The sequence below is a fragment of the Nesoenas mayeri genome (assembly GCF_963082525.1).
Source record: "Nesoenas mayeri genome assembly, chromosome: 1".
NCBI lineage: Eukaryota > Metazoa > Chordata > Aves > Columbiformes > Columbidae > Nesoenas > Nesoenas mayeri.
The window spans coordinates 118140699-118166222 of NC_137541.1; the positions used below are offsets into that span (position 1 = coordinate 118140699).

General features: G+C 41.2%; 1 protein-coding gene across 2 annotated transcripts; it reads right to left on the reverse strand.

The window, feature by feature from the left end:
- Positions 1-817: 817 nt before the first annotated feature.
- On the reverse strand, positions 818-25479 carry RRP1B (ribosomal RNA processing 1B). 2 transcript variants are annotated; one of them, XM_080344140.1, is made up of 16 exons: positions 25205-25479; positions 22045-22127; positions 21482-21539; positions 20695-20780; positions 19603-19664; positions 17412-17541; positions 15898-15962; positions 15181-15344; positions 14523-14617; positions 13594-13691; positions 13070-13089; positions 12536-12661; positions 11014-11747; positions 7030-7224; positions 5106-5172; positions 818-4015 (listed from the first exon to the last, which is right to left on the reverse strand). In XM_080344140.1, the coding sequence occupies exons 1-16, from the start codon at positions 25416-25418 to the stop codon at positions 3825-3827; spliced, it is 2388 nt and encodes a 795-aa protein (XP_080200266.1). In that variant the 5' UTR covers positions 25419-25479; the 3' UTR covers positions 818-3824. The 2 variants fall into 2 exon arrangements, with proteins under 2 accessions (XP_080200266.1, XP_080200267.1); XM_080344141.1 differs by having other exon boundaries at positions 25173-25479.
- Positions 25480-25524: the final 45 nt, after the last annotated feature.

Genomic DNA, 25524 nt, shown 5'->3' on the forward strand with positions numbered 1-25524 from the left:
TCGAAACTGAAGGCATCCTTAAAGATGTGTGAATTTTTTTAAACATGTGACAAGAATGGAACTTTTACAGGACCTTGTTTTGAAGGAAATCTGTTTTCATTTTACCTAAGGATTTATGTTTTAATTTTACTAGTGCCACTGCTGTGGATAGGTCACGTTTCTTTGTGTGAATAAAGTTTTATGCATTTCTGGAAACTCTGTGCCTGTCAGGAAAACTTTCCCTTTTTGTTTTAATTGATCCCGTGCAGTTGCAAGGCCTGTCAGTAGTACTGCAGGATTCCTGTACACACATAATTCCATATGGCACGCTACTGCTAACAAATAAGCAAATAAGCTTTCAGAATGTTCATCTCTTACCTACTTGGTACTACTCCACCTTTGAAGTACACCTCTTGCCACATTATCACTTCAGTTACCAATTTGAATTGTCATGGAATGACTGTGTGTGATGTTCTTGTTTCTCCTGAGCAATCTTTCAGCTGCTGGTATCTACCCTACAGCCTGATTACAAAGGTCAGATGCTCAAGGTGTATGAACAGGTGTATCCTGTCACAACCTGGCTCACTTCTGATGTGCCTGAGTCTTCATCAGTTTTGGTTATTTATATAATACGAATGAGAGCACATCCACTCATGCAAGAAAAACTTCTTTCGTATTTTCAAGTGGCTTCCCAGATGGTACCTTCCCATCTCCCACCCTCCAAATTTACAGATTTAACCAGAATACAACGTCCACAAAAAAGGATGGTTTATTGGACTAAACTAAAGGATGTAATGCTTAGACACTGTAATCATACTAACAATGCTGTTGCCAATGTAAAGAGAATTACACATGGAATATTTTTTCTGCTTATAATTAAGTCTAAGCACAGAAAATAAATGACAGAAAGGGCATTTGATGGTTTCCAAGTCACATAGCTTTGACAGACTAGAAAAGATCTTGCATACCCAATAATTCAAATATAATTTTAACTTTTTGCCTTGCTAAATTTGTTTTGTGCTTTTGAGTTCTCTTGAAGCTATAAAGAATTATAAACTATTAGAGTTTGAGAAGTACAAAGTTGATCAGATTCCTAACAAAAATGTAGAGACAATAATTACAAAATACTGTCCTCTAAAAGGTATGCCACATTAACTTACTTTGAATTAGAGAATGACTGGCAGCTGCAGAGTTGGAATAACGCTATGAGAAAAATAACATGATATCAAACAGGTCAGATCTGTTTTTCTTTTCTCTTTTCCTATCAATACATCTCTCCTTACAGTACTATTGTGTCTGTACAGTGGATATTGCAGATGTTACATTTACTTATTTTGTTTGTCTTCAACATTTATTGGAATTGTTACCATCCAAATACTTCAGGTAATGTATTCAATTTAACCCAACAATGCTGATAAAACTGCATTGACAGTGCTTGGTTTTTGTTTGTAAAATTGTCCTGATGAAATTCGAGACACCACTGAAGACAATACACCCTATGCATGTATATTTACAAAACGTTCCACCAATTTCATGGCACAGATGGATTACGCGAGAATCCCGACAAGCAATCACATCACTAAAATTTTAGATAAACCGGCTGCCATTTCTGCCCTCTCCATTTAGCATTGGGGGCAACAAAATACTTGGACAAGCAACAGGTTCAGCAGATCCACAACCAATATAAAAAGATACAGACAAACATTTCAATACATTGCTGTAATAGGTTATAAGTAATAAAACCAAAACCAAACCCATATGTGTCCTCGTTGTGGACTTTTTGGTGCACATCAGATCCACCTACTGATTGTTTGCATCTATATCCTTGGAAGAACATGGCATCTTCAACCTAATGTGTTAACAACCATGCACATACAAATGCTTTTGTGCATATTCCACAAGAGACTTCTCACCCACAGTACAAGATAAACAGTACAACATATTGAACAGTCTTTCTTAAATCCTACTTACCGTTGTCTTGTAAAAAAACGCATTATGCTAATATACAATGAGATTAAAAAAAAAATCAATGAACAATAACTGCTCAAACAGCAAGTATTGTTAATTTTATCAGATGTATTTTTCAGAGTTCTTACTGACCAGTAAAACCTATACAAACTAAACCAAAACCAAGTGAAATTCAGTCCTTCACTTTAAATCAGAAGAGAGAAGAGCAAAATGACTTCAACACTTCGATAGCAGTACCACAAACCACGGCTTGTCACAAACTCAGTGCAAGAACTGGCACGGATTAGAACTGAGCAACTGAGACCACCCAGTAATCTGCAACTACACAAGTGTTCTGAAGAAATTCTACATGAGCTATGAAAGAGCAGTTTCAATACTTACGGAGGGTAATCTGGCAGAGGACAGTCAGCATCAAAGAACGGTAAAAAGTAGCACTGAAGTATGCAAATGTATTAAGTCACAAAATTTAATTTTGCTGCCTGAAGTCACTAAATGTTTAGCAGTTACCATAATAGCAGGCCTACCCTCTCTCTTACAGAAAGCAACTGGTGGGAAGCCTAATGAACAGCTTTGCCCTGGCACCAGGTTGTGCTTTGAAGCTGAGCTCTAACACAGACATCAGCTGCAAAGCCTTTGCCTCATTCGCATAAGTAATGCTTCCAAAGAAAGATTTCAAATCTTCCAACCATATTAAAAAATTGTTTATTTTCATTTGCTCTCCCCTTCCTCACAGTTCCCCCTCAGAATACATTATTGGTCTCTCACAGAAATACACCTCATTCTTTACCAAAGCAGCAAAGCAAAAAATCCGTGCACGGTAGTAATAAGATATCCAAATAAAAACAACGCGAAGAAATGCTGCAGAAAGAATTCTTCTGGTTCTACATCAAAACCAAAACCAAGATGTCTGGGCTGTTAAGTTTTACTGTGTACTGAGGCACCAAAGCTGCCAGAGAGGTATGTCTGAACCAAAGACGTGCTATGCCGATCTAGCTCACTTCAGTACAATTAGAGGTTCATTCACTGAATGAGATCTGAGTTCTGGTAAAATGTGGTGACACCAGCTGCTAAAGAAGAAAACTAGGAGTCTTGTCAGACCTTCAGGAAAGACAACAGTGAGGGCTGGGGGAATACCTGCATTATTTCAGTCACAGTAAAGAGAAGCCAATTTACAATATGACAAGAGTAAGTCAGCTTGCGTTACTGAAAATGATGTGGTGACTGTTCCCAACTCAGCAGGCAACCAGCTGTGAAGGTTTATTTGCAACAGTGACCACTTGAGCAGCTGGGCATTTTTTATCCCAGGGAAAGCTTGCGTTTTAACTGTACAGCTAGCCATGTCCAGCTGGTATCAGAGACATGAGGTAATCATTATTTCCAGAAGAATTAACAGGATGTCAAGGGTGACACAGGAAAAATGATGGGGTAAAATTTTAAAATACAAGAACAACTAGTAGGTTTAAAATTGACAGTCTTTTTTCATTTTAAGCCCTGTCCAGTGAAAGACAGTTTAATAACACAAAGTATAAGTTTTCATAAACTGGCTCAAAAAATAAAAAAATCACCGCAACAATCAAACCCCGAACATTCCTTAATTAAACGAACAAGTCTCTTGGGAATGACACCGGCGGAAACCATACTTTTTGTAGACCACACCTGAGCAGAGATCAGATTTTGTTTCTTTTCTGTAAATACACAAAATAAGTATTTCAAGATACAGCTGAAGTGGTGTCAAAATAGCAACGTCCTGGGTCACCATCAGAATTTTGTATATACAATTTGTATTAACTTAAAAAAATAAAGAAGTTCCAAATACCTCCGGAGAACATTCTAGGTTAGCAAAATGTCCTGTACAAAAGTAGGCCACATCTATTGGTTTAAAAGAAGTCCATAGCAGTTGGTCTCTTCTTAGCTGATACAGTAAATGGTTTCTTCATTTGAGGCTCTCCTGCTGGGGTACCTGTGGGTGACTTCAGCACCCCATGACGGGGTTTCTGTTCAGGATTGAAAGCCACACGGGAGGGTCCTTCTGGGCTGACCAGTATACTTTTGTCAGTCTTTTTAAACTCTGTTGAAAAACAAGTAAACAAGTTAAAAGAAATACAAATCCTGGAATAGCTGAGCCATCAACCAATCATGGAATTACCCAACCCTGGAAGCCTGCCTTAGATCCTTAAATCCGTCACTAAGCATCAGAAGCTTAAGACCTCGCAAAAAAATGGAGAGACGCTGGTGAAGCACATCTTTCAGCAGAGTTCCTTTGAGAATGGGGTCTGCTGCATTCCCCATGGTATCATAGACCACCGGAGACTCTGGGCCTACCCTCAGAAACAAGAGTTGAAGCTATCATGGAGAACACCACACTTCAGTTTAAAAGATGATGATGGGTAAGAAGTAGCTCTACTCTGTTACACAGTACTGCTCTAGAGACTCTTGGTTACCCCTTCTGCTGGCAGGTAGTCATTTTTTTTTCTCTTTGTACAGCTGTGTTATATTAATATAAAGACATATATCTGAACCCACTATTCTCCACTTGAACTTGGCCTATAGCACACCTCAGAGAGAGAAAAAAAAGCTAAATGTATACATGGAATAAACTTCTATGCTATGGAGCAAGACATTTATTTATCAGGGAAAACACTGTCTGCTTACATGTGGTATCCAGAAGGGAACTTCACATTTACCTACTCACTACCATTAATAAACCACAGGCAGGGAAGATAAACCAGAAATTTGCTATTATACAGCCTGAGTTCATCAGCATATCAGCACCTTTGTTGTGTGAACAGAAGTGAGCAATGACGACCGCAGTGCGTGTTTTCCTAAGAGGTGCCCTGCAGAACAGGCGGCTCAGGAAGGAGAGTTTGTCAGTCTGCTGCACTGTTTTCTACTCATAAGGCTCCATCTCCAAGTCAGTAACGCAACACCCTGGAATCATGCAAGTCTAGCTGTTGGGCCGAGTGTCCTAAGCTTTACCATCTCCTCTGGGCAGGAACCTGAGGATGGTTTATAAACTATTCACAAATATTGAGGCAAAAGGGATCAGAATCATGTTGGCCTAGAGAGGTGAAAAGTACAGGTGTGTATGAGTGTGCACAGCTTTCCCCTTCCTTGGCTACAAGAGAGACTCTGGAGACATACAGATTTATTAGACTCACCAGCAGTCATGTTTTTATTCAAGCCAAACGTGACTTTTTTGGAGCTGGATGACTGCAGCTTGTTCATCTATAAAGCAAAATAAAGACATGAAATAAAGTATGAGGCAAAGGTACGAGTTCTTTTACCTACATCCCATCAAAATCGAGAAAGCAGCCCACTTCCTTCCTTCGATTTAGAGCCCAATCCTCTAGCACTGACCCCTGCTAAGACAGCACTGTTTTTCTAGCCAAAAGCAAACATATTCCATTTGTAGAGAAATCACATACTCTCCTTAACGTCATTATGTAATTCAACAACAAACAAGAAGGTATTTGTGTATTAAATACACTGGCCTCATGGCACTCAGGCCTCAAAGTGCAAAGCGGGTTTGAAAAGATATTACACGTGAAAAAGGCTGAGAAAAGAGGGCAGTCTTTTGAAGCCCTGTACTGTTGCCAGCCTCCAGAAACGGGGAGAAATGGAGGCTAAGTCCCTTAGTAAGACTGAAAGTCAGTTTATGCTTTTGCTTTCTTGTGAAATGAGCAGGTTAGGTTTGGCGTCCTTTCAACAAGAAGGTAATTTTGAAAGCAATGGGGAAGGAAGAAGAGATTTTAAAGATGCATACAACCCAATTTCTGAAACTCTGGAGCCATGTGTGATTCTGTCTACCAGGAAATGCAACAGCATTTCAGTTTTATCTGCCCATGTTAGACTAAGAGGATGGAAAAGACAGCATTGTGGTGGCTGCACTCACCACCCCCAGCCAAGCCAGCAGCAGTTTGGTCCAGGCTCCAAAGGAGAGAGAGGCCCGAGTTGCAGCCAGGCCAAGAGCTTCTGTTAGGAAACCCACAAGAAAGTAGAACAGCACACTGAGCACCAATAAATTGTGGGTGCAGGGAGTCTCGTGTAGACCTTTTCCACTGTGTGCAATTTGACTACAAGTCAGCCACTTTTTTCTATAAATATGACAGCCTGGGTAAGCAACTGTGAGCTCTCTCTGCTGAACAGCTGGCTGTATGGTGACAGTTTTACTACTCATGGGTCAGTGGGTGAGCCCAATTTAAGTTTCATACCAATCATTTAGCTTAAGTAATGCATACTAAATATAATGAGTCCTCTAGAAGTAAAAGACTGTGTGATATTTAATATGCTCTCTGCTTCATGTTACCTAGAAAGCTGGATTTGCTGAAATCTTAAGCTGTAAAGTTCTGCTCATATTTAATAAAAGCAACTACAAACCACACTGAACACCTGCAAGATAAGGTCTAGTTTGCACTTTGCTGGGTAGAAGGGAATTGATTGGGAAAATGACTTAAGGCTAATGTGAAGACATTACAGACATCTGCAGAATGAGGGCTGTTTTGCACTTCGCCAAGAAGAAAAGGATTTATTCAGACAAAATAGCATCTGCAAGGCTATGGACTATAAACAATATCTACAGCTAAACAAAACAAAGGTACATATGAGATTAGTGAAAAAGATCCAATGAGAAGCAAGAAGACCCCAATCTGAAATGTTGCTATTGGACTGAATCATGGTATGAATGATCTGTAAGGATATAAAAATTTATGGTTTTCTGGGCTTAGCTGGACCCCTGTGCTGGTACCCAACTTGAGCCAGCCCTTTGCTATTCTACTCCATTATTATTTTTCTTTTTCCTATGAAGATGCCTGAAAGTTTGCTCTGCGAATGGTATCAGGCTCCTGGAGAGATGATAAGCAGCATTTGGCTTGGCATATTTCCCCTATGTAGTAAATATAGAGTTAACCCGCCACTTTTAATTCGCACTTTTCTTTGATAAACATAACCATTGCTCTGCAGTAAGCAGAACCCTAAATCACTCCCCTGCAACAAGCATGCGTAAAGTCATGCCCTTTGCTGGAGCAGGTAGCTTGGGAAAAGACCTGTGCCCAGACTCAGCTACCAGCTGTGGGATTGCAATACCTGCATGGACGGGGCCCTGGTAGAAGAGATGGTGCTTCTGGCTTTCCTGAAGAATACTGGCTTTGGTAAAGTTGATTTTTCAAATTTTACAAAATCATTTCCTGGCTTTGGTAAAGTTGATTTTTCAAATTTTATGAAATCACTTCCCAGTTTTGCCTTCTTTTTCTTTAATGATGACAGAGCAGCACTGCTTTCCTATAAGGAAGAGAAAGGAAGAAATGCTCATAAGTACAAAAGTACTGTAGTTAACTCTACCTAGGACAGTGATCAGTGCTCAGAGCTTACCACACGCAGCTTCTGCAAATATCACCACAGCTGAGAAAGTGCTTAGTCGGTACTCACATAAGCTAATCATCATGGTTAACTTGCAGGAGTTAATTTTGCAGTTAGCGTGACTGAAAACAGAAGTTCAAGGCAAGCTCTGCACAGAAATAGGAAGGTCACTGCAAAGCAAAGAACTTGTAATATGTTTGTCTGGCCTGTCAGAGTACAACAAACATGGGTTTTTTTCACATGCATGAGGCTGCCTTACAACTGATCCAGCCCTCCTGCACACCAAGTGCTGTTTTTGTTTTTCCTTGCCCTTAAGCAAAATCTCTTCTGTGGTACTTCTGGATGTAAAAGATATGCAGCTAATGAACAAACCCAGCTTTACACTAAGATAGAAAGTTTGGAGAAATGGAAAAGGTAGAGTATGAACTCTGTCTATACTCTCAGAAATCCAGCTATTGCTTATTACTACAGTTTGCAGCCTCATATTCATACTGAGGACTGCCATTTAAAGCAATCCTCTCCAGCACAAGAGAATTCTTAGGAACTGTACTGGCAGTGCCACTAATGGAGTGCAGCCCTCCAGAGCTTTCCAACCTGTTGGCCAGGAAGGCCAATGGCATTCTGGGGTGTATTAGAAGGGGGTGGTTAGTAGGTCGAGAGAGGTCCTCCTTCCTCTCTACTCTGCCCTGGTGAGACCACACCTGGAATATTGTGTCCAGTTCTGGGCCCCTCAGTTCAAGAAGGACAGGGAACTGCTGGAGAGAGTCCAGCGCAGAGCCACAAAGATGATCAAGGGAGTGGAGCATCTCCCTTATGAGGAAAGGCTGAGGGAGCTGGGGCTCTTTAGCTTGGAGAAGAGGAGACTGAGGGGTGACGTTATTAATGTTTACAGATATATAAAGGGTGAGTGTCACAAGGATGCAGCCAGGCTCTCTTCGGTGACAAACAATGATAGGACAAGGGGTAATGGGTACAAATTGGAACACAAAAGGTTTCACTTAAATATGAGAAGAAACTTCTTCCCAGTGAGGGTGACAGAGCACTGGAACAGGCTGCTCAGGGAGGTTGTGGAGTCTCCTTCTCTGGAGACATTCAAGACCTGCCTGGACGCCTTCCTGTGTAACCTCATCTAGGTGTTCCTGCTCCAGCAGGGGGATTGGACTAGATGATCTTTCAAGGTCCCTTCCAATCCCCAACATTCTGTGATTCTGTCTACAGGCCCCAGATATCTGCAGACTATTGTGGGGGGATGTGCAGCTATGCTTCACATCAACCTACAGATGCGAAATTCTGAAAGCAGTTTGTAGTCATGCTGTGGAAAACGTCCAGGGGATATGGTCTCTTTAATTCTGAAAATCACTTCTGCTTTAAACAAAGTGAAAAAGACTAAGGCTTCTAGCTTTCTGAATTCCAGAGATAATTGTGAAATAATGCTGACCTTGTCTGTTTTTTCCCCTTCTCCCCCTCCTCCTCCCTCTTGATATTTGAAGCTAATTCTTTGAAGGTGTGCTTTGTCTTTGAAATCAAGATTCAAAACACACCCCTCATGATTTGTGGGCACAAGACTAGCATTATGTAACTAAAATCAGGAAATAAAACAATTTTTTTTTTTCTCAAGCAATGAAAACAAAAGTAGCAAAGCCTAATTTCCTCCACATTTGTGCATTTTAGCTTTAACCCTGCCCTCCTTCTTATACCAATACTCTCATTCTCCTCTTGACTCAACTCCCAAATTTCTTTCCTCATTTCTGTCCCTTGCTCCCACTCAACACACACATATAGACACAGATATCTTGACTGGGCAAGAAACAGCAAATGCTGTCATATTCTTTGAATTACACACGGAAAGAGTGGCCCACTAGACTGTGCACGGACTGGCCAGCCAGCCAGCAGGCAAGTGCTGGGTTCATGCTGCTGCCCATCTCTGTCCCTAAGGGGTTACGCTAATTTGGGCCACCAACTCATTTCCATGAAGCCTGCAGAAACGTAGTCTTGAATCTACCATGGGTCTTTGAATCTGTTGCTACTTTGCAGCAAAGTTTTACAAATGGAGATGGGGGTGGCACGATCACATTTTCTTAGAAACTAAGCTTTTATAGGGAAAGAAGGAGGAGGTGTGCAACAAGGGATATTTAGGCAACAGGAGACAAAGCCAATGGTTCCTACTTCAGAAGCCCTGCAGTGAGAAAAATGCAGTCTGCACACCGGGAAGAGGAAACATTTTGGTTCTTCCTTCTCAGTACTTTACCATAAAAAAACAGAAAACGTCAGAGCTATTTTAATACTATTTAAGCAATGTTTCAAAATGAACTTTTTCTCCCTTGAAGGATTGAGTGGTTATACCAAGTTCAAATATGGGACTGCACTACTAAACTAATCAGAGAGTTTTAAACTTAAGTCAAACAGAAGTGAGCTGACAGGCCAGTAACATACACCTTTTCATCAGAGGAAACTGGAGTTGTTTTGTATTCTGAATCTCATTTATGCTTTATGAATTTTCTTTCCACCCAAGCGAGACTTCCAAGAATATAACTGCACCCCTAAATGTGTTAAGGTGAATACACACACAGGAAATGAGCAATTAAAACTATTTCAGTGGCAGGGGAAGGAAGAACCCCTGCACTCTCTCTCTTAGCCACACTACCAAAAATATACGGTGCAAAATGCTTGACTCTCAAATCGCTGAACAAAATCAATGTTATTCTACTTATTGCCAAGAAGAAAATGGGGATGGGAGGCAGAGGGGAAAAAAACCCCATGCTTGTTCCAAAACTGCAAGACATACATTATTGAAGAAGAACACAATCAGACCTTGGTAGTGAAAAAAAAAACAACAGGTATTATCTTAGTAAGAAACTGGACCATTCATAAATGTGGTCGTACAGCCACTGATGACATTGAAGGTCACAGTGTCATATTCTCTGTTTGCTCCTTCTCCATACAGCACTAACAATTTGTTTAAGATGCAGAGCTGAGCTAGCAAAAGAAGTCACTATTGGAATTGTTGTGGGCAATTTCACAAGGAGCTTATACTAATCTAAGCATCTGCTACTGAAAAAGGGATGTTCCATGTTTCCATTCTCATCCTTTTACCAAAATATCACAGAATCACAGAATGTCAGGGACAGGAACGGAGCAGGAACGCCTAGATGAGGTTACACAGGAATGTGTCCAGGCGGGTTTTGAATGTCTCCAGAGTAGGAGACTCCACAACCCCTCTGGACAGCCTGTTCCAGTGCTCTGGCACCCTCAATGAGAAGAAGTTTCTTCTCATATTTAAGTGGAACCTTTTGTGTTCCAGTTTGAACCCATTACCCCTTGTCCTATCATTGGTTGTCACCGAGAAAAGCCTGGCTCTATCCTTTGTCAACATGCTGTGAGCTCAGAGACCCAGTGCAAAAGAATAATTATCCCAGGGACACCAAAAAACCCCAAAACAACAAAAAACCAACAACCCCATATCCTAACAACCCAATTTTCAGCTAGATGTGTTCTTTCAGCTGAATAGCTGGCACAGGCTCTAGTGCCGTTGCACAGGAGGGCTCAAGACTGTGGCAGTTCTGGGGAACTGAGCTCTTTTTGCTGGCAATGCATGATGAGATTTGCACACAGCCTGCCCATGAAGCCCTGCACTCAGAAAGCTAAAGCCAAATTTGAAAATGAGCCTGGCAGTTCATGGAGAACGCAGAGAAAAGAATGAGATATACATACCCCCTTCCTGCTTTTCTTGCAGGCAGTCTCCAGAACTCCATTAGCTTCGACAGAGTTCAACACCTCTTTTACTTTTCTCTTCTTTTTCAAGATTGCTGCTTTCTGGCTGGAGACTTTCATCCCTTCAAAACCAACCAGCTTTGTCTTTGTCTTCAATTTGACCTTTCTGGAGTCTGCATCTTCTGACAGGGTCCCCAGCAATCCCTCCTTGTTGGATTTCAGGTCAGTTTGCTGCAAAAGGGCATCCCCGTTCATCAGGACAGCCCCTGCTTTCTGCTGCTTTCTCACAGCCTTAGGAGTTAAGGGTGTGACAGAAGGGCTGACACCCTCTGCCTCACTGGCATTAGCTGATCCATTCTGACACACTGGTTTTACAGGAACATTCTGCACTTTGGAAATAATTTTCTTCAACTGACTCTTTTTGCTCTGATCTGTGTCTCTCAGACTGTTCTGTGCAGAGATACTGTGATTTTCTCTGGTGTCAGTTGCTGCATTTGTGGTCTCATTTGCCTCATTTAATAGCAATTTCTTTTTCTTCCTTTCCTTGTTATTTTCTGGCACCTTTCCCTGGGTAAAAACATTAGATCCAGATGTTTCAGCTACTCCCTCCTCAGAATTTCCATCAGCTGTTCCAGAATCAGCACTTAGGCTGTCCCTCTTCTTCCTTTTTTTCCTCTTCTTCTGGGGAACCAGTGCCTCCTTTGTACTTGACATCTCTTGTTCGTCTTCTAAATCTGCCCCCAAAAGAATGCCATATAACACAGATGTGAAACACAAAGCTAATTACAAACAACTGAATTCTACCCTACTCCCCCCACCCTTTTTTTAAAATTTAATTTCTTTTAAAATAGGCATACCATTTTCCTGCTATCAGCCAGCACAACTGTTTTACTATTACAGCTGGTCAGGACACTGCATTCCTCTGATGCCTGGCCTAATTAATAATTTGCTAACATCTGAGCCATTCCCTGTGATAACCCTATTTTATATAGAAATATTGCTAGAAAAAGTTGTTATTGCTCTCCTGTTAAGCCCATCAGAAGGGCAACTCAGGGGTTCAGTAGTTTGGTGAGATATTTTTGGGTATGATTGGGCTTGTGCCACATCACTCTAAGCTGTGATGCTACAGATACTTGTGCCTGGTTCTCAGTAACTCTCTTCACCTTTTCAGAAACACCCCAAAAATCTTATCTTCTAACAGTCATCCTATTTTAAGAAGACTGACATATTTCTGTTTTCCTACAGTAAATGGAACTGCTCAATGGAGCAATGTAAACAACAGCTTCCAGGTCTGCTTTTGATTGACATTTTGGAGGTGATAGTTGCTTCAAAATTGGTAATAAAATTCCCACCACTTTCAAAGAGACCTCCATTTCACATGTAACCTTCATCGCAACATGCCACAAGTCAGTACGTCCTGAGTAAAAGGTTTGTCTTCTTCAGAACAGCTTGTGCCTGATACTTCTAAATTAACACAAGTGACTGCAGATTGTCTCTCTTCCAAAGGTTGGTCTTGCCTTACCTTTTATTTCGTCCAACTTGTTTTTCTCCCATGGCTTGACAGCTTTTTTCTTTCGCCTTCCCCTGCTGAATTCATCATCGTCTTCATCTGTAGAAACATCTTCGGGAAAATCTTGAGGGAAGATTCCTGTTGAGGAGGAAGGATAAGGTATCTGAAAACTAACAGTTCTATTTCTATTAACAGTTATGCTGTTCATATGCAGCGTAACTCCCACGGAAAGAAAATCAACTCCTCATTCCCCACTAAACCCAAAAGAAAATCATATGAGTGATTACTATTTAAGTAAAAATAGTAACCTTTTATTTAAGGACCAAGTACAAGGTTGCTCCAATAGTAGAGAGGATTTTGCCATCCCACCAAAAAAGTGTAACGCGTCTTAATGAGATTTTAAAAAAACTCATAAAACCCTCAAAACAGTACTCTTGAGATTCATATTAAAGAAAAAAAAAATATTTGCAATACACATTGCACAGGAACATTATATATCCTTTAAAGGAAAGAAATTACTGTCTCTGTCTGCTGTTCAGTCCTTACCTTCTGCTAAGTCCTGGAACCTGGAGGTGGGGAGGAAGAGAGAGAAGGAAAAACAAAACAGTATTACTGGTTTAGTACCAATAATAAGACTAGCAGCATAGTGTCACTGTACCTATTATGTTTTTGTAAAAATAGAAACAACATATTTTGCACAAGAAGTTACAAAGAGCTCACTCCAGAAGAGATCTGTCTCAGAAATCCAAAAAACTCAAACCAAATCACTGGAACTATTGAGAAAATGGCACGTTAACTCTTCTCCTGTGTTTGTAACTAGCAACACACAGACTCTAATGTCACATCCTGCAGTACAAACCCACCCAGTGCAGATACCCCTTGGCCAGCTATGGTTGTCTCCTACCAATGAGCAACAGTAGCACAGGCTTCAAGCACATTATGCACCTTACCCAGGGATGTGAGACAAGCCTGCTCTTGTGGTATTGTCGCCAGGGCAAGTGAAGGTGGAGAGAAAGCAAAGTTGTTTAGAACAAGGTGGCACATGCAAGCCGTATTTCAACAGAACTCACTTTTTGACCAGCTTGTACAGACGCTTTCTGTTAAGGGAAGGTGTGTTTTTCTTGCTTGCCAATTCAAAGAGTTTGTCAGCAACAGCCTTATAATCAAACTGTTGGAGGAAAGTATGATACAGCTTTTATTAGTCAGCTTATTCATGCAGGATAACCCAATGCAACTCATGTTATCAGCACTTCAAGTAGCATACACATCCTTTCAACAGCCACTTCCTTTAAACCCAAAGTATTTTTTCCCTTTTGAAATTTACACCCTCTTCACACATGTATAGTGACTTTACAGATGGTTGCGTTACTAACAAAACAGCTGAACTCATTATCACTTTCTCAAACATGTCTAACCTTAATTCTTACTCAAGAGAGAAGCCAATCAAATAAAAACTCACACAAATATTTAGCTAAGTATCAGATTTAAAGTGTGTCATGTCCTAATTCTTGCTTAAAAGCCACAGATGCCTGAAGCGTATCTGCCTGCCTGTGCGTGTGTTTTATTATTGGTGGACCTGTCAAAAACACTACACTGCACTGGAAATCCATGTAAAAAAACCCCAAATTGCAATGTTACCCTCTCTCCCATCATCTATTACTTTTCTTCTTATTACCAATGAAATTTATGCTGACAGATTCACCACCCATAGTGACTTGGCTTTTGCCACATATTTTTGAACTCTTGAAACAGGAAGGGAGGAGCAGAAAAAAGAGAAGGTATGAGAGAGAAGAACGCAGGATTCAGAATTTAGATAAGGTTTTCTTATAAACTACTCATAGAGTACATGTGACATAAATACCACCTTACATTAAAGCAGAAGGGACTAAAATTTTGTAACTTGTTTCTGCAACTAACACCATTTATTTCCATGTCTTGAAAGGGACACGAAAAAAAACACAGAGAGGGAGTACAAGAACAAAGTAAGCAAGCCACAAACCTGAAGAACAGTCCCAATACCATCATCAGAATTTTCATAACCATCCTCTGTTTTTTCAGAGCTCTGTACTGATTTTCTTGACAAACATCTGTCTCCTGTTAAATAAAGAAGACTGAATATTAATATTTAGTTTGCAAAAACTGAGACAGCATGCACTACTCTGAAAGACATAAGATCAGGTGCATTTTTCTTCGTGCTCTCTTGTGAGCCTGGACTGATTTAACTACATTATGTCACCATTATGCAATACACAACTATGGCATTATCCGAGTGCCTTTTAAAAAGTTGGTCTGTACCAGAGCACTATATCTGGACTGAAAACCATCCTGCTCAGCCATTTAAAAAAATTATTTAAAACACCCACAATGCCAAAAACCCATAATCCTAAAAAATGTTCTGGACATCCAAGAGCCAAAAGCCAGACTGGGTTATCATCTAGGACTGTTGCAGAAAGCTGATTTTAGAGAGACCCTGATATTTGTGATATGTTGTTTTGGAGTCACTTTGTCTAAGTGCATCTGAAGGGAAGAGAGGAAAACACAATTATCCTTACAATACCTTCAACACGTATTTGACTGGTTCAGAGCAGAAATGTATTTTTAAGAATCAGATTTTTAAATCCTAGTGTTACCAAGGCCATTTAGAACTTCCTCCTCACCTTTGGTTTTAAATGCCTCTTCATTTTCCTCTTTGTCTTCTTCAGATGCATCCTCCTCGTCACTGTTGCTACCCAGTTCTTTCATCAGGTCCTCGATGGCATAGGGGGACTGATCCACAATGATCTCAAAGATACCAGTGGCGACGGCATGCAGCACACTTCGACTGTGTTACAAGAGAGCAGCGATGAGAGTTGAAAGGCAGAAGCATGCACGCTCTCCCCTCTCACAATAAACAAATGGAAATTTGAGGGACAGAGGGAAAACAGATTAAAAAGATGATCTCGGAAGAGCATCTAGCTCTCCAGATGAGGCAAGTGAACCTGTTACTTCCTGGACAGCAGTCTTTTAATCCAAACAGTGTCCTGCCAGTGTTCCCCCCTTAAATGTCACTGTGTTTATATGCTGCTCTATATTACAAGGCAACAACAAAAAATCTACCCAGAGCAGCTGTCCTATGTATGTTTGAAAAAATATAAGCAGACAAAACCAAGCAACAAAGGCTGATCTAGTTCTTATAAATCCATGAAGATTATCTCTAGCTTTGATAAACACAAGTTATCTTCAAATGACTGTGCACATCATTAATACAATATCCTTCTTTCTCTACATTCTGAATTTATGCTGTGGCTCTTCTTCAATCCATTTATTACCATGTGGAGCAGTAAATGCAGAATTTCTTAATTCTTAAAAAATATGTATAATTTCATTAAACTTACTCCTTTGAATTGGCAGCAATTTTGCAGAAAGGTTCAATGAACTTGAGATTCTGGTCTGCTGTGAGCTGTATAATTAGAAAGAAAGAAAGAAAAAATAACTAGTACAGTAAATATTGTATATGTGTACAATTAAATTCCTTGAATATTTGGTGTATGGGATCTTCTTTAAGAAGCTAAGTTGAAGTCTTTCAGCATATTATCTGGTTCCAACTGAGAGGAGTATCGAGTGACTTTTTGTTACCTCTGCTACCACCAACGTCCAGAAATTCTCTGGAAGCATTACAAAAATGTTGATTGCCTTGACTTTAATCTACTGAGTACAGAAACATAACAAACCTTATTATTTTAGATATGGAAACAAGAAAACTTAAAAAATTTTGTGTAGTTTCACAAAGAAGGTCTGTAGCAGACATGAGTAAGATCTGAGTTTCCCTTTGCTGGACTGCTTGGACCAAAAAATACTGTCAGCTACAGTAGCACTAAGGATAAAAAACCTTCCCTAAGTTCGATTTACGTGTATCATCTGCAATTTCAAATAGTCTAGGAGACTAATTCCCGATGCTTCCTGTGTGTGGCTTAGCCACAGTTTTGTGACTGCAGAGCTGCAGAAATCATTTGGGCTCCAAGTGCAGGCACTTCTTTTGTGCAGATGCCTTCTCTCTCACACTCCACAATCCAGAACTACAACAGCTGCAGGCAGGATCACTTCCAATACTGACTGCAAAGAACGCAACTGGAAAACTGCGAACAGTTCCACCCAGTGCGAGGAGATGTATCAGATGCCAGAAACAAGAGGAGGTAAATGAGCAGAAGGCTGGAGCAAGGCACGGGGCAGCGAGCAGCTCGCCCCCACAGAGCAACAGGAGACGCACTCTTTGGGAGAAGTTCATCAGCGACAGCTGCAGTAGTGACTTTCAGTGCCTGCAAAACTCTGCACTGCGGTCACATCAACCAAAATTAAGGACAAGAGCAACAGGGATAAAGAGCAGAAAGAGACATGTCATCAACAAAATGAACAAATGGACGCAGAGGGTAACTTGCTCAAGGAGCAGCCAACAAGGTTTGAAACTGACAAGAAGCAAGTAATGGACAACTTTGAAAGCTCACTGTCTCCCTCTATTTAGGTGTCATAATCAGCCAAGAGAAGGCTTTATGTCAGTTTGTGCAAAAGCAAAGACTGGAAAATGTGTTCACACAAGGAAAAAGATGTTAAGTCCTTTCTGTTGAAACAAACAAATGAGAGTGGCGTAACTTTTATATCACTAATTCCAACTTCAATTTGGAGCAGTATACCAGCAGTATACTCAGGAACTACTCACTGTCTACACTAAGACATGGCCAGAAGTAAAAGCATAAATTGTAATAAGTCACTTTCTTCACGCTTATTCAGTGTTGCTGTTAATTTAAAATTGTTAAAACATATATACATAATACATAAAAATTATATTTCTTGTAAAATGCTGCATGCTACAGTTAACTTTAATTGGGAAGAAAACTACAATGTATTTTCTAACCTCCTTTGCACCAACTTTAGCCAATTCATCCAGATAGATATCAATGAAATGTAACTTTATCCCAACAGGAGCACCGCTCTCTGGGTCCATAATTTCTTTAATTTGTAGCTGCAGGAATAGTTCAATCAGACTGAAAAATAAAGAGGAGAAAAGAACAAGATATTAATATTCAGTTGCTCATGTTCTATTTGCTTTGAAAACAAACTCCAGTCATTCACAGTTTTACCAGTTCTTTAAGATGGCTGTCCAAGACTCATAAGAAACAAATCCAGTGACTAATTTTCATATCTTAAAGGAAACTTTAAAAAAAAATCCATCCATAATCAGAACTCCTTACAGCCTAGATGACTTTCTAGTGTCAGACAATCCACTCAATGCAATTTGCTACAGTGAAAAATCACTGTTTGAAAATTCATACCTTAATTTGGACTGAAGTTTACTATGCTATATGACTGATGGGTAGGAGGAGGGACATTTGAGCCAGGCATTCCAAAGACACAGCTGTCACATTCATCCATCCATCCCTGATGGGCAACACCTCATACTCTTCCATTTTATGAATAGATTTTCATTTTGGTGCACACCCAAGAATGAAATGTTGATACTGATCCTTCTCAAACTCATTTCAACTGTGCAGACTTTGCCTTCATTAAAGCATGTTGTCCACTGTCCCTTGTAGCAAAACAATTACAATGAAGAACAGACTGAGGGCTAAGCCAGGTCCAAAAAATATCATTATTCCAATAGCTCAAGCTACAAGTGACTGGACTGTGTACAAGTAGGACTGTGATTCCATTCAGTTACTGACTTCTGGAGTACTAACAAATACTGCTGGACTGACACAGCTCAGAAAGACAGGCTGTCATTGTTGCATCTAAGCAGCACTTGGAACCTAATTTTTAAAATTATTTTTAATTTTTTTTTTCTCTGAGGCCTATCCTAGCTATCTTTCAGGAAAGTGAAGATTTATATGTTCCACACTTTCTCCCCTGGCATTCTGTAGGATCTCCTGCAGTTTTGCCCAGAACAAACATTTCCAGTTCCAAAGAGAATTTTAAAACATTCTGAAACCATTATTTTGGTTTTACTTTTAATACTCCTTTCTTCAAAGGCATTTTCAAAAAAAAGATAAATGGAACACACACTAGGGAGCTTCTAGGCTCCACCTGGGAGGGAAAGGCAGCTCCTGAGCTCCCTCACTCTGCAAAGAAAGGAATCATGATCTTCTCTTCCCACATTGCCTCCTCTGGTGGGGAAGGGCCTTCCTGGCCATCCTTCCAGTGAAGCTGGAAAAAGGGAGGCAAAGCCCAAAGAAGCCTTGTCAGAGATCTGTTTGGGTGACCATGTGTCTGCCATGGGAAGGTGCGTGGAAAATAAGGGCTTCGGCTTTATCACACATTCTTCCCACACTCTCTGTCTCTGTCAAGGAGCATTTTCATCTCTTCATCTGTGGGTGTTTACCCAAGGCAAAATTAAGGTAGAACAGAGGGGATGTGATGTACTTGAACTTTGCTTTCTTTTCTGTTTCCACAAAAACATGTCTATAGGCATTCTACATTTCAGAAGGCAAGAGAGAGAAAGGATAGCCTTAACACTAGGTTATCAAGAACTTTTAATCAAAAGACTTAGAGCTCTTCATTAGTTTAAACCCAGAGCAAGCTTAGAAGTTGCAAAAGAGCTTGAAACGGAGCAAGATGACTGCAATTATTATAACAAGCCACCAGACTGAGCTTATTCTAAACCCCTTCTGGGATGGGCTCCTTGTCTAATCTCTCCACAGGTGATACTCCATTGATAGCTTTCCTGGCTAAATCAGTCAGATCTAGCAAACTCCATTATAAATTTGGAAACCTTAGATTTCACAACTACTTGGAATACCACATGACAAGCTCCTACATTCAGGTTTTGCACAAGTGTACATCAATTACTTTCTCAAGTCTCTTTCTGTGAAACATGCACTAAATGGTTTAGGTTAACGTGACAGTATGCATTTAACTTAATGAAGTGTAACACCTAACTTTGTTTCTAAGCTACATATCAGAAGTGCTTTGGAGAACAAATAAGCTCTAGTGTTAAGGCTTAATGACAGCACCATTTGTGGAGAAAAAGGATCTATTAAATAGTAATGCATTTGATAAAGGTAAATGGAGCAACTTCTTTATAATGCAACTACATTCAGAAACCTGCTCACCTTTCATCCCATTCATTTCTTTTCAGTACTTCAAAGGATTGCCTCAAAATCATACGCATTAGCTGCAAAGTAAAAGATTCGTTATATGTGTTGTTCATGAAAACAGATAAAGGAATTACTGTGACTGTAACATGAATAGACTTCTTAGTAAAGCTCTTTGTAGCACAAAAAGGTGGCAATATTCCTCGTATGAATATTTCCACAGACTTGTCTATCATGTCAAGCAACAGAAGGATGCTGTGAAGCTCAAAAGACAAACTATTTTCACATCCTAAGCCCAGAGAAATATATGACCGTTTCTACTATACAGCTTTCTCTTGCTCCATCACCCTGATTTCTTCATTAAGTGCTTCCAAATCTAAAAAACCCACAGCTTAAACTGGAGACAGCAAAACACCACAGGCGGTACAATAATTTAATTTACTTGAAACTTGCACTAAGAGACAGATATATGTAAAATAGCTACATTAAAGTGGCTCAAAACACTTTACTTACTGAAAGACCTGGCTTCTGCTAACGTTGAGAAACTAAAACCAGCAGTGAACATGCCTGCAATTAACTTCTTTCAAAGAAGATGATTAACATGATTTTGGTATTTACAAAGGTAGTTTTTAAGATTCTTCTCTTGCTGATTTTACTATTTGTTCTAACATATTGTTTCCTATAGAAAGAATTATGATAGTTGGATGTACTACAGTGGATACTTTAGTAGTGGAAAGTTGGGGTTCTAGTGACAACTACATTATACAATCACTAAAAAGTCTTTAAACAGTCTGATCTAAATAACTGATGCTGATGCAGTGTCCTCTGAGACAGTATTTATATGTCATATAGAAATGCATGAGAAATATCACTATGTTATAAAGAAAAGCAAACAAGAAAGCACTTGCAGCATGACATCAGCTATAATGGAGTTTAGATTTGCAGTGGTGAATGAAAGCCTTTAAACAAGGATTTCTTGCAATGCTTCAAGAAGAGTCACTTGTCTTTTCTTACAACATACATAAATCCGTGTGTAGAAAAAGCTGCCTTCCAGCATACGACCACTACATCTTTTCTCACAGAAAAGACGTACAAGGAAGTTAGTATTACCATATAGTACTTATCAAGGCGCAGGTTGTCTATTCCATTCCATTCACGGTTCATAGTTTGCCAAAATGTCTGAATGAACAGGTGTCCTGTAAGAGAGTAAGAAAACATACCTGCATGTCTGGCCCAACAGGTTGTTTTGCTAGCGTAAAAGAATCTCAATAAATCATGACAACGTGAGAAAGGGACACATATTCCTAGGGATTTGCCTAGTAACAGGGACAGAGCTATGGGAAGACGTGCTTGAGATGGGTACAAGGATAAGTCAATAGAACTTCAGAACAAAACAAAAAAAGGTACCCAGCTACTTTTAAAGACAAGTGTAATTACGGGGATAGCTTTGTATCTGTTTTGTGTTACATACACACAAGTTAGAGCAAAATATCAATTTGCAAGTTCTGGTGTTGACTGAGCACTGTATTTCAAGTGCATTTTGAATACTAGGTGCTTAACAACAGCTCATGAAACAAGGTTGGTTTTGAGTAGGAAACACACAGAACAAGTAAGTCTATGCAGAACAAAGAAGGCAACAAGTTTGCTTTGCTACCCACCCTGCAAAGCCTCACCTTTACCACACTGGAGAAACAGCCCTTCCCCTGTGACAAGCAGAAACAAACCACATCTCATGCTTTCCTTAGTGCCATCACACATACCAGTTGGACAAAAAGCCAAGAAAAAACAAAGCAGCACACCTATCTGGCTCTTTCTATTCTGGCACTGTGATGGTGGTCTCAAAATCACCAAAGATGAAAGTACCTTACAAAGCATTTGATAACAAAATAGTACTTACGAGCCTCCATGTTCTGAATCACATGGATAAGCTGCGAGATATTGTTTGCAAGTTCCTCCTAGAAGTAAATATAGTTAGTATAGCATGTTTCAGTGCTTGATCTCCTCACTAAACATGCAACCAGAAACCAACAAAAAGAATGAATAGCATGAAACTTCCCTCAAAAATAAAAATATTGTCTTAACAGCTGCTTTAGTACTATAGTTATCCTTCCACTGGGATTAGATCAGTTGTAAGAGAAGATTCAAGGGTATGAAGCTCTGTTCACTTCACCAGACCTCTACACAAGTCATATGTTTAACAGCAGACAAAATTAAATTAGGAGAAAAATCCCACTCAGAAGGTGACTCCAAAAATGATGCCATTTAGGCTTCTGTTCATCTGGTGAAGATCATCAAGTTACAGTCACCTCTCTTGCACATGCCACATATGGGCAGCAGGGGAAGGGAAAGAAAAGGTGAGCAAAACTCACTAAGGTAATTTTCACTATTCTCAATTAGTATGTCCCTATAGTATATTTTAGAAGAGACCCACTGAAGCAAACATAGAATCAGTTACTATACCTGTAACAGAGGTTTATCCTGCATCCACATACAATAGAACAGGCCCTTCCATATTTTTAGCAGTTCTTCCTGGCTGAAGCCACCTGCAGAACGGAAATTGTCTGAATGAAAACGAAAAATCCCACATTTCCACCAAAATGTTTTCATGCAGTTGCCTCTATTTCCTGCTTTCTTCTTTGTCTTAAAACCTGAATCTATTGTATTAGCAACCACAGCATGCAAAACTGAAGGCCTTCTTTACCTTTAAGCTGCCTTGAAAAGGATTTTAGTTTTAGGGCTTTGATTGTAACTCTGTCCGTATGTACAGTGTGGGAGTTTGGATTAGTGATGTCACAAGCACTCACTGAAGACACGCTACTTTCATGCTAGCCCTCTTAGTAATTCTATTTGGGAGTTACTCTGTTTTGACATTGCTATCACTAAAACTGTTCTAGACAATCTCCAAGGACCAGATCCACAGGGGTTCACTTCAGAGGAAATGACATAAATCCTTTACAGATCTGCACCCAAATAAGTGCAGCTCCGTCAGATAGAAAACCACACAGCAATCTTTCCTCTTTTAATAAAAGTTACTTTTATTTATTATTTTTTTCACCAATTAATTTACCAATTGTCTCCATAAAGATATCCTGCTGTTATCAGCCCAGTAAAGTATGCTCTTCTTCTCTTTCAATGTACAGATTTTAAGAAGAATGAGTTAACAAGAAAATAAAGGACCACTTCCAAGGAAAAAAGGACCACTTCCAAGGAATACTGTGCTCATCCAAGTTCATCAGCACACACAACAACTTCAGAGAGTCGGTAGTTCTGTGCCTGTAGAAGAAGCCCAGTAGAGTTCAGTCGGTTTGACTGGGGCTGCTGATCCCTTTCAGAGGAAATTTCAGTTTGTTTGTTTTGTTGTTTTTTTTTTTTAATTTCAAGCGATGGCATGTGGTAGAGATTGTTATGGAAATTACACATGCCAGCCACCATAACAGAGTTCAACTCTAGGTTTTTGCATAAGCCAAACTCTGTGGAGTTTAATTTCTTGTTGAAAATAAAAAGTTCAGCATTGTGTGTAATTCAGCCTTAGCACTGACCATGCTGAGCAGTCCTGCCTACCTGTGAAACATGTGACTGAGGCGTCAGGTGAACCTCTTTCAAAAGTTAGCGTGTTCTCAGCTGTTTAAGGTAGGGCATCTAGCTGGGTTATCTAACATATGAACTGCAACCCTATCAGAACGCTGGATGGATAGAAGACTGCTAATTAATAAATGACTTAAATATCTACTGAATATAACACTTTCTCTCCAAGTCCAAAGAAGATAACTTTTGTTCTAGTATCACTGTCTTGAATAGTATGTAACAGTAAGTACATCTAAGAGCTCTGGAAATTAGTCACCATCGTTTCCTGCTCATTTGCATTTCACGGTGGGTTGATTTTAATGTGCAAAAGGTTCACATCCCAATTAATAATTTCCCTGTAGTGGCTTCCTAATATCTTTTACCTCAGTTAGGGGACTTCTGTCCATTTGGCAGGCTACTTCCACAAACTTAAAGGAATCTGCATTTTTCAATGAGATGCACAGAGCACTCCTGAATACACAGAAGCCACGTTCAGCTTAGGAAGTCTCCAGAGTTAAAAACAGCTGTAGACTCAGAAAGTACTTGGGAGGAACACAATGTACACTCACTTGCTCTTAATAGTCCCCATGTAATCCCTAGATCTATGGTAGCTGTCAGAAATGGGATAATGGGCTATTTGGCTCTCTGACCTGACCCTGTAAGGCTGTTCTTATGTGCTCTTCCTTCTGTCAAATGTGGCTAATGGGTCAAATACTATTTTGAAAGGTAAGAGGGTAAAGGGAAGAAACAACATCTATTCCCCAGCCTCTTTTCAAGGAATTAACTCAGGTTAAACTAGCATTCCAGTTTCAGTTTAGCTCTTGGGGTGATGGGCCTAGCCTGGCTTCCTCAAAGCCAAAGGAGTGTGTATGCATAAAGCTCAGTACCAGTTTCCCAAATGCTGTCGGAAGGTTTACTAGGTCAGACACAGTGCTCTGCAAACGCTCATGACCAGTTTCCCCCCTGAGTTGTGTCCAGCTTGCAAAACAGTGTGCTGGAAAAAGCAATCCAGAATCATCACAGAATCTCTTGGGCATCTCCGCACTGTGCTGCTTATGACTCCAACAGGAATGTTTCCTGAGCTGGATCCGTGAATTCACACAGTGCTACAACTGACCTCATAAGCCTCCTATAACCTGCATCCATGAGGAGAGTGCAAAGGAGGCACCTTCAGCCTGTGTCCAGCCTGTGTCCAGGGACACCACTGAAGTGCCCATGCACTGGATTCCACGTTCTGAGGCAGCACTACGCAGCTCCATCTGAGATAATATACCTCGTTGAAAAAAAAGCTTTCGACTCCATGAATGTGGAGGTAACAGGTAACCCAGATAATGTAACTGAGAATCAACTGCAATTATGCCAGTGCTGAAACACTCCTGAGCCTTCCTCAGTTCCCTCCAATGCACCACCTCACCATGCACCATAGCAGAAAATAAACCTATACGTTCCATACATTGGGCTGCCCTCAGTTGCCTTTACGTGCTGTTCCTGAGAAGGAGCATGGGAGCCACAGCACTCTGATGCCGGCAGTGGTGACGCTGCCAACAAGCCCTCCCGCTCCGGGCCTCCTCGAGCCCTCCCGCCCCCTGAGCCGGCGCCGAGCCCCGGCCTGAAGGCGGAGGAAGCTTTATGGGTGCGGATCCCAAAGGGTCCCCGCTCCGCTGAGCGCTGTTGGCGGTGCACTCGGCGCCTGCAGGATCACTGAGGCGAATACTTTCTGCGATAAAATCCAGACGTTAATAATAATAATAGTTATAATAAAACCCAACACCACAACTAATAGAAGTGCCCCAAGCCCTCGCAGGTGGTGGCCGCACGGTGCCGGGTCGGGGAGCCGGATTCCGGCTCCCGGCCACACGTGCTTCCGCTCCCCACGCCGGCCTGACGGGGCCGCCGCTCCACCAGCGCCTCCACGCCCACGCCGCTGGCCCCGGCCACCGGCCCCACCCGGGTGCCCACCAGTCCCACCGGCCCCGAGCAGCGGCGGGCCGGACAGCGCCGTGCCGAGCCGAGCCAGGCCCTACCGTCCGGCCGCTGGGTCCGGACGCTGATGTACCCCCGCAGTTTCTTGAGGGCACGGTCCCGGATGCGCTTCTCGTTGGCAGCCAGCCGCTGTGCGAACTGGATCTCGGGCGGCTGCACGGCAGCGGGAGCCATGGCCTGTCCTCAGCCCAGCCCAGCCCGGCCCGGCCCGGCCCGCCCGCGCCGCGCAGAGTCAGACGCCGCCCGATGGTGTCACCGACGCCCCCGTCGCCCGCTTCTGCCGTCATCGCAGGGCGGGCGGCGCGGCGCTGGCTGTACGGCCACGCCTCGCCGGGTGGCTGGTGTGGCTGTGGGCGTGTCGCCCCAGACCCGTCTCTGACGGCCTGAAAACTC

What these genes read in the sequence shown, in the direction of transcription:
- RRP1B (XM_080344140.1), bottom strand. Translation starts at nt 25,418, where the DNA reads ATGACGGCAGAAGCGGGCGACGGGGGCGTCGGTGACACCATCGGGCGG. An exon ending in GATTCAGAACATGGAGGCTC is followed by an intron (nt 20,781 to 21,481) that starts GTAAGTACTATT and finishes ACTCTCTTACAG; the next exon opens with GACACCTGTTCATTCAGACA. An exon ending in GAATAAAAACATGACTGCTG is followed by an intron (nt 4,016 to 5,105) that starts GTGAGTCTAATA and finishes GTTTTTCAACAG; the next exon opens with AGTTTAAAAAGACTGACAAA.